Source organism: Pocillopora verrucosa, chromosome 3 (genome assembly GCF_036669915.1).
Source record: "Pocillopora verrucosa isolate sample1 chromosome 3, ASM3666991v2, whole genome shotgun sequence".
Lineage (NCBI taxonomy): Eukaryota > Metazoa > Cnidaria > Anthozoa > Scleractinia > Pocilloporidae > Pocillopora > Pocillopora verrucosa.
Window position 1 is genome coordinate 10,531,197 of NC_089314.1, and position 9,235 is coordinate 10,540,431.

At 39.5% G+C, this 9,235-nt stretch overlaps 1 protein-coding gene across 1 annotated transcript; it reads right to left on the reverse strand.

Moving 5' to 3' along the window:
- Positions 1-1,686: 1,686 nt before the first annotated feature.
- On the reverse strand, positions 1,687-9,014 carry LOC131797966 (follistatin-related protein 5). Its single transcript, XM_059115631.2, has 7 exons — positions 8,672-9,014; positions 7,082-7,130; positions 6,436-6,663; positions 6,008-6,301; positions 5,505-5,798; positions 4,075-4,378; positions 1,687-3,410 (listed from the first exon to the last, which is right to left on the reverse strand). The coding sequence occupies exons 1-7, from the start codon at positions 8,717-8,719 to the stop codon at positions 2,486-2,488; spliced, it is 2,142 nt and encodes a 713-aa protein (XP_058971614.2). The 5' UTR covers positions 8,720-9,014; the 3' UTR covers positions 1,687-2,485.
- Positions 9,015-9,235: the final 221 nt, after the last annotated feature.

A 9,235-nucleotide genomic window follows, 5' to 3' on the forward strand; every position in this document is an offset into this window, starting at 1 on the left:
GAAGAGCTCAGGATCCCTCGACTACGCTGCCAACGCTGGAACAGAGTAGTATTAAAAACTATGACTATTAACAAAATTTTCTTCTCTTACTAACAATCAAATAATGATTTATTTTTGTTTCAGAGGATATCGCTTATTACACAGATGACGCCATATTAAGCGATAGTAAGTCCAATTAATTTCTTTATTCGTCCAAAGACAAAAAATTTCTTAATCTGTGTGCGCTGAATGAAATAGGTTACCAAATATTTCTTCTGGTTAATTTTGTTTAAAATTCTGTCCATTTAGGTATCACTCACGTATGAAATTAATTCTCTACTGTGCAGGTCCACCTAAACTAAGAATGAACAGGCACGGCAAGCGAGAATACTCCACGTACGTCACAAACGACTTCTATTTAGCTGACAGTAAGTAAACAAACTTTCAAGATACCAGAATTCGACTATTTTGTATTGCACTCAGTGATTTTCGAGTCCTTGAGTCTTGCGATTTGTACAAAAACCGTGACGTTGTGTTCGAAAAAAAGAGGAAAAAAGAAAAAAAAAAGAAAGAAAAACCGAGAATGATTTGATTGATAAAAATGTAATGGGAGATTATTTTTGGAAGAAAACGTGCTAAGCCCACGGGTTACTAATTTTAAAAGGAAGCAACAACAACCAAGATATCACAACCGACAACATACTTGCTTAAATCTAGGCTTCCTGTAATGACTCAGTTGTCTTTTTGGATCAAATGGAAAAAATAAGGGTCCCATTTTTATTTTAACTCCAGTGTTCACCCTTTTCCACGGTGCTGATCCTAATGCCCCTTATGCCTCAAAGACCCTAACACTTGGCTAACTTGTCATCAGCCCCCCTCCCCACCCCCGAACCAGAGGCAAAGAGTCTGGCCGTAGGAGAGGGACCAGTTTTTCTTCTCTCTTTTTGGTGCCAACCTTCAACTATTCTTTTCCATCATCACCTTTATCCTGATTAGGTCCTCAAAGAAAGCTACGCATGAATCGCCACGGAAAATAAGAAAAAAAAATTCAAAAGGTGAGCCAATAAGGAAACGTAATTTACAAAACCAATTTGTTTTCAAAGCCAGTCATGATAACCCTAACCCAAACCCTAGGAGTTTAAACTTTAGAGGCCAACACGTGCATAACTACCATTGTTTATGACTTGTTTCTGTCTCATCGAGTCATTTAGAGTGGATGGTACGCTAGTCCATAAGTCCTGACTGTTTTCAATACCCATTTATAGTCCAAGGTGACTGAGAGAATCTCTCTCACAGAAACAGCTTGGCCAGCCCAGCTCAGAGCAAAACACGACCCGGTCTAAGCTCTCACTTGGACCTCCAAAGAATCTCTCGCCAGCTACCTGATCCTGACCAACAAAAATAGTTGCATTTACTATTCATTATTGACATTTGGTCGATTGTTCTATTCAGTTCGAAATCACCATTTTCCCGTTTGATGTGACTATGAACTTCATGCTAAACCCATGATAGGCTCAGGTGCCTCTTCCTATTATGCAAATCCTTTGCACCAGTTCTATTCAATCTCCCCTCCCTCATACCTTACCCTCCCTGTCTCAGACTACCACCACCCCTCAAGGTTAACTCTGTCTTCCCCTTTTTTCCCTCCAGGACTGTAACATACGTACTTGGAGCAGACGGGGTGAGGGCATAAAACACATGACTGCGTCATGCAAATTACATTTATTAGTCACGGTAACACTGAATAAAAAATGAAAGTAGGTTGAACTTAATGGTAAAACGTTACAGATAAGAATATTGTAAGTTATCAGAAAAATAAAGAATTGTCGTGAAACTAAGAGGATGAAATCTTACAGAAATCTCCACGCTACTATCGATATCATGATCAGTCTTAACATTTATTTAAAAAAAATGTCTGCATTGTAAATAGGCAAGATCGAGCGAAGCTGGTTGATTAACCTTTCCAAAAGATTTACTCATCTGCCTGCCAGTCATTTCTTGCAATTAGAGCCCCGAAATTTTGGTGTTGAATCAGAAACTCTTTCCTGATTGATGTTTCCTTTCCTTTCCTTTCAACCAATCACTTTCCTGCTTAAAACCATAACTCGAAACAGGGTCTCAATGAGGTGATGACTTTTACGGCTAACGGTTCAAATTTTGTCCAAGTTACGGCTAACGGTTACTATCTTTCCATTGTGGTCACCAGAAAAACTATTTACGGTTAATTTTTTTCTACGACCGACGGCTAATTTTTGATAGTTTTTACGCCTAACGGCTAAATCTCTCGGTCATTTTAGGGCTCACGATGAACCTCATTGAGACCATCTAGAAATTAGTTTTTGGTCAATGATCCCCAATGATATACCTTTCACACATCGTCATTTTCAACATGATGGACCTTGGATTGAAACTTTCTTTTTCTAATCAAAATCTAAAAACTTATAAACATTTCACAGTTTTACAATTTTGGTCAATTGCCAACAGGAAAACGAGGTTCTTTGTCGTTTTATCTCCGTTCACGGCCGACCCATACGATGGTACGAGCCTCTTTAATCTCTTCCACTCTTCCTTGCATCTCCCGCTTTTCAGCGTCTAAAATCACCACTGCGTCCTCGCCCGTGGCGGGTGTTGCTAGGTAACGGGCGTCAGACTCGCAGCCAATTACGATTGGACGCTCGGTGTGGATCCAGTCCCTCGTTCCCGACGGTTTGCCTACTGTCGAAATGAACTTAATTATTTTTATGCCTCTGGGATCTACATGCAGCACAATTATCGTCGGTTGATCTTTTGACGTCACATACACGTCATAGCCAACGTCTCGTGGCCTGAAGGTGAGGTGACTTAGCAGGATGTCGGATTCTATATCATTAAATAAGTAAATCTGCCCCGCTGGATCGATGTACTGCGTTAAAATCGCGTAAAAATTCAATGTTATGACAAAACTTCCATCTGGAGACACGAATGGTGTCCCAAAGTTAAATGAGTTTATCGCCTTGATTTGTGTTTCTCTTAGATCCATTACCATTTGCGCCTTAGAGTCACGTTCCTCGTTTGTGTAACACTGGACGAAAGCGTATTTGAAGGGTTGTGATAAAACTAAACCGATTGTTCCGTAGCACTGGTAATCACTAAGATTGTAAAACTTGGAATACTGCTTGGTAACCAGGTCCACTTCATGAATGCCTGGTTCCATTATGTGAGTGACGTAAGCATACTTGCTTTCCTCGTTTGTCAACTCGCAGTTCCCTGCTTCAAAGAAGTCATGCGCTGGCCTGGGAATGCCATCAATCATTTGCGCCTTGATTGATGAGTGAACAGTCACTTTACCAGCTTCGTTTATCACAGAAAGTGTTCCGATGTCGTCTTCGTCTTCAGTGAGCACATCAAGGGAACTGTTTCCCCAGCTTAGGATCCATACAGTGTCCAGAGATCTTAAAAATGGGAAAGGAAAAAAACGTTTCCACAATAAGAGGAATTTTCAATTCGGATGGTTTTGGTTTAGCTTTCCCTTGCTGTGTGATTGGTCGTGAAAAAGTCGCGCCACTTTCTCAACCAATCAGATTCAACAGACTAGCTCCAATTTCGACTTGCCAGCTCGCATTTTCCCGCGCTTCAGACGCGTTTGCTTGTTATAATTTTTCAGCACTACTTGTGATATTTTCTCTCTTTTGATTAGCTGTTATGATAACTTTGGTTTTGGTGTCATGACGCTCGCTCGATATAGCACGTTCTTAGGGAGATTTATCCCGGTTAAACAATTTGTTTTCCTGTCAGTTTACTAGTTTGTTTCATTTCCTTTAAAGCCACAAAAGAGAGACAGCTTTTTCGCCGTCTATTTGTTTGGCAAAGTGAGTCTCATCATTTAAAAAACGTAGAAAACGTTTAGAAAGGAGAGGAAATAACAACAAAGTACGGCGCGAAAACAATAAGAGGTTTCTTTTCATTGATTTCCTTCTAGCTTTTCTTTTGTTGTATAAGTATCTGAGCGGCATATTTCGTTTTCGTTTAGAGGTACGTTTGAGTTCGCATACACTGGAAGTGACATCGCTGTCACTCTTGTTAGTGACGCTTATAAAAATCACAACATTTCTTTACCTGAAGTACTTCAATTTATAAGGAAAGTCCTCGGTGGGTACTTCTTGGACGAATTTTTGAGCGGCAATATCCAGCACAAGGATTCTACGCCCCAGGAAATCCGCTGCGTAGATGTATTGCGAATTTACACTCACTGCTCCACCCCAGTTACAGGGTCTCTCTCGGGTCCCGGTACAAATGGACGATGATGTGCCATTTATGGCGTGATCAGCGCTAATGTGAGTGACAGTGGATGCTGTCTTGGGATCGATGACGTGAACACCATCGTTTGCGAAGACGTAAAACATGTGACTCCCAGGAATAGCTAAGAAAAAAGTGATTCGTAAGAACTCATCAGTTGGACAAGAAATGCATTCTCTTTCCGCTAAGTTTTCTATGTGAGTAAAAAGAAGAAAATATTTTGTTTTGCCAGGAGGCCGTTCCTTATGGGCTCCTGGTTTTGCTTTAAATCCCTGTGTGGCGATCAGCTCGTCTTCAAGTCCGAGTGACTTCCAGACTTCTTTCTTGCTTATTTATTTACTTATTTATTCATTAGCGATATTTATGCAAGCTGGCCCAGTTCAGCTTCAAGCAGGTTTGACTGGGGGCCTGTTTATGATATATTTAGTAAAACAAAATGTATTTAGAAATACAGAATACAAAAGGAGCCCACAACACAAATTACAAGTCACACATAAGATATACAATATACGTTACATTACAATATAGAGTATTATATCAATTACATAGATGAGGTTTGAGAAGTTTCTTAAAGTTAAGCAGTGAAGTTATGTTTCGCAGTTTACTAGTTAGAGTATTCCACGCCTTGGCACCTTTGTAGCGAAAGGAACGTCGATATTTCGATGTTTTAGCCGAGGGTTAATCGCTAAGGTCTCTATATCTTGTATTTTAGGCATGATATCTTTCTGTCTAACTGTCTATTTATCTGACTCTCTGTCTGTCTGTGTGACTCTCTGTCTGTCTGTCTGCCGGACTCCCTGTCTGCCTGCCGGACTCCCTGTCTGCCTGCCGGACTCTCTGTCTGTCTGCCTGACGCTCTGTCTCCTTACTAATCTTCGAAGTCTATTAGTAGCATACAAAGTGCATACAATGAGCAACAATGTGAAGCGATGGAAAAAGACGCCAAGACGAAATGTACCAGATGATGCAAAACTGCCATAGAAGTTGCTGGTTCATGTTACGTTCCCGACCAATCAAAAATCTGTTCAAGCGATAGGTTTTATTTTGGAGACAAAATACAAGTAAGCGAAGGACTGCATACCATTAGGATACCCTTCAGCAGTAGTAGGCACTGAGAGAGTAAGCTATGAATCAAGCGCATAGACGACAATTAGGGCTTGAAGCAGGTCCTTTTCGACTGGATTCCAGCGCGATAGAGTTTTAATGATAAATGAAAATGGAAGTACTTTCACGCTACTTGCAAAACTTACCCGGGGCTACTTTAATTGGCTCCTGGACACTGATCTCAACCTGCTTACGGTCCATTCCAAAGTCATTGGAGGCCTCGCATGAATATAAACCATTATCACTTTGTGTGAGCCCCTTTATAAAAAGCTCCCCATCTTTTTTGGTCAAAACACGATTGTTGGAGTTCAACTTTACATCGTCTTTTCGCCACGTGATCGCAGGAACTGGATAACCGTGCACTTGGCATCGGAGAGTAAGATTTGAACCCGACATCGGTTTCTCGTCATTTTTTACCATAAAAACCTTTGGAGTGCTTCCTGCAAGAATAATGTAAGACTCCATCACAAATCATACATTATGGTTCCTTCGACGAGTGGGTTGGCCGCGCCACACTTCTTCAAGCGTCTTTTTAAGTTGCCGAGGCCGGTTAATCCATAATTTCGAACTCTTTCAGTACCATTATTTAAAAAAAAATCCTACAGATTTTTGCTGAAAAAAAAAACAAACAAACAAAGGCCTACCATACCGAAACTCCATGAAAATTCATATTTAGAGAGAAATCCATCCACATCTTTATCCGCAGTGTTTAACCATTGTGTCGAATGGCAAATTTGTAAGAGTTCCTTGATGTTATTGTACATAATGTAGTCGGTGACCAAACTTTTTAACTCATAACCACTGATGCTGTGATCGTTGTCTTTATCGTACCGGAAGAACAACTCGTCAATCAGGATGTTTACCGTCACCTTCCTATGTATCTCTCTTTCAAAGGTTTCCAGTATGAGTCGTTTCATTTCGGATAATTTCTCCTCGGGGCAATCTAGGATAGAAAAATAATGAGACGCATATGTGATCACCGGGCTTAATCAGAGTTTCCGGCTGTCACAGGCAATTAAACAGCATTAACTTTTTGTCTTGGTTAATAAAAAATCATATTGAAAAATACAAGCCCACCCTTCGTTTTAGCCTTTTTCTTCAAGCAAGCCTTCTCCCAGTCGATGCCTATCTTCTTGCCAGTCAAACAAGCGGATCTGTGCAGTTCACAATGATTCACATACAGGATTCCATCCTTTCCACACACAGGTTTGTGCCTTTTTTTGCACCGTGACGCACAAACACACCGTTCAGTATTGTCTGATTGGACAAGACATTCTTGACCCGAAGGACAATTCCGTCGACAACCTGTAAAATTAGAATAAAGCTGCGTAAAGCTGCGACTGAATATTTTCAGGTTTAAAGAAAGATCAAAATAAAATCTGCACCAGGAAAACCAGTCTTTTTCAAATTTAACTTAGTGATTTTGCGCAATATATCTCACAAACCTTCATTTCTCTTTAACATTTCCTCGGGAAAAGCTTTTAAACAAACGTCCATCAATTTTCTTTCTGTACCATCATTAAACTGTGCCACTCCATACAATAATCCTTAGTTTTGCGCTATCTGAAAGCATTTTATGAGCTACAGGAGACTGTTCACTTTTAGAAAGCCAAAGAGAATTACTCGGGAACCGAAAAGACAGAGAGTGATTTTCATGGCACAGTATCAAGGGATATTCCTGCTTCAAAGATGCATTTAGTAAATGAAGGTAATAATAACTTACTTTGAGTCTTAGTCAGATTTGCTTTCTTTTTTTTGGCATCTCCATGGACCTGTTTGACAAAAAATGTGATTTTCATTTTTGTGACAGAGACAGTGAGCATGGTCATTTTGCTAACATTTCATTGATGGTTAGTTACATTTAACATGAAAACCAACCCTTGAAAATATCTCAGAGCCCACAGCTTCCACTACACAACATTTACTTCCGGCACTGCCGCCATTTTTCATCTGAAAGCCTTTTTACTTCTTTTCATTGATTGAGAGTCAGGTCCAAGCTTTCAGAGACAACGATTTCCGCGCCCGTGTAGCTGGACAATTGCGCTCGTGATCGAGGCGATTAGCTGTATGTTGGCTGATCAAACAGACAGCTGTCAATTAAAGAACATAAAAAGGTTTTCTATCGGCTTTCAATTTTTCGATAAAACAAAAATAAAAGCAACCAAATGATTAAGACATCACAAAAGGAGAGAAAGCCTTTTAAAAAAAGGCATCATTTTAATAAACTCAAACAAGTTAGAGGGCAAATTTAGCTGTGTTTTTTTTAGCAAATTTTAGCTGTGATGGCTTTGTTTTGAGGAAATTTTCAATTTACTTAAAACCAATTCTGGTCAGATAACTTCACCAGAAGATTCCAACCTCAACTGGTATCGTTTTTAATAAATGAATACCTTGGATGTTGTTTAATTATTCATGCACCTGAGCGAAGGACTTAATTGTTTGATAGACAAGTTGTAAAAGTCATTTACTATCTCTTTCAAATATATATTCATCCATCAGTCAGAGATGAGAAACATTCTATATTTTTTGAAGGGAAAGAAATCTTCTATAGAAGAAGAAAGGAAAACAGACGCAATCAGGGCTTTTATTCCCTTTCATATCAAATTGGCCAATGATGCATAATTTATGACATCCCGAAGGGTAAATCACTTCTATGCAAATTCAAACAAAATTTCGATTAAAAGTCAAGGCTTTTTGAAAGACTCATTTAATTACGAAAGAGGATGAACTATAATATTTCCTTTAAGAGACAACTGTGGAAATTCTACTTCTCTTTTAGGTTCCTAACGCATCAACTTTGCAACAGACTTATTCACCTTAAGGGTGCTTCCATACCTGACTGTTGTTCCTTCAAATAATTTACCGGAAAAAAAACATAAATATTCGATTGGACAGTTTTCTTGAAAGAGTTAATACAACCTATAAGTTGATTTTGTTATGTCACCAGAAACTCTTTCGGAAAGAAAAGCTACATGCAAGTTAGAGGCGTATTTCAATAAAATTCTCGCTGGCCTGATGCAAGACTAATTGCAGTGCCGAACTGTGACTGGCTGATTTTTTTGGAAACAAAACGAAGGCTTGTTAAGAAGTTTGCAATTAACTTCGTTTTCAGCTGTTACTAAAATATCTAGCCACAGAATAAAACGATGCAACCGAAAGCAAATGTAAAACTGATTCCATAGAGTTAAGGTTTTTTCTAACACGATTTCAGCAGTCAAGAAAGTCAAATCCGCAGTCGCACGGGCATTCGCAAAAATGCTTCGTAATCACTTCAAAAACTGTTTGCATTCTACAACACGGGGAAGAAACTTACCTTGAGAAGAAGAAATACAACCGTGGTCATCAAGATTCTACAATTCATATCTGCCAGCCGTGCGGGGATACAGATACAAAACGGCAAGATGGATCTCTTTCTCTTCGCAACGGACGAATTTCGAACGCGTGCCTAGCGCAGCGAAGCGTATTCCTCGGGCACGCTGGAATGTGCCTGTTTACCCAATCCAGTAACGAGGGAAGACTTCTTTTTGAAGCACGGGACTTGTGGTTGATTACCTTGTTTAGTTTTGAGTATAAATGGTTTTTCACTGCGTTGAGAAAGTAGATAAAGACATTACAACCAAGGCTCCCGCAGCGTTGAGAGCACAGTTTGCGCGTGACTAAAAAGTAAGCAAAATTGATCGTGAGATGAATACTTCAAAGCTATTTGCATAATACTTTGTTGATTGAAAGAATAGTCAAGACAGACATTTCTCTAATAATGTCTGTAGACATAATAAAAGTAATAGAGTCGGCCTCTCGTACTAACCAGCGTGGGTTACAGAGGAAGTTCGATTTTTTTAGCGTTGAAATTAATTTTTGTAAAATTGAAAGTTTACTT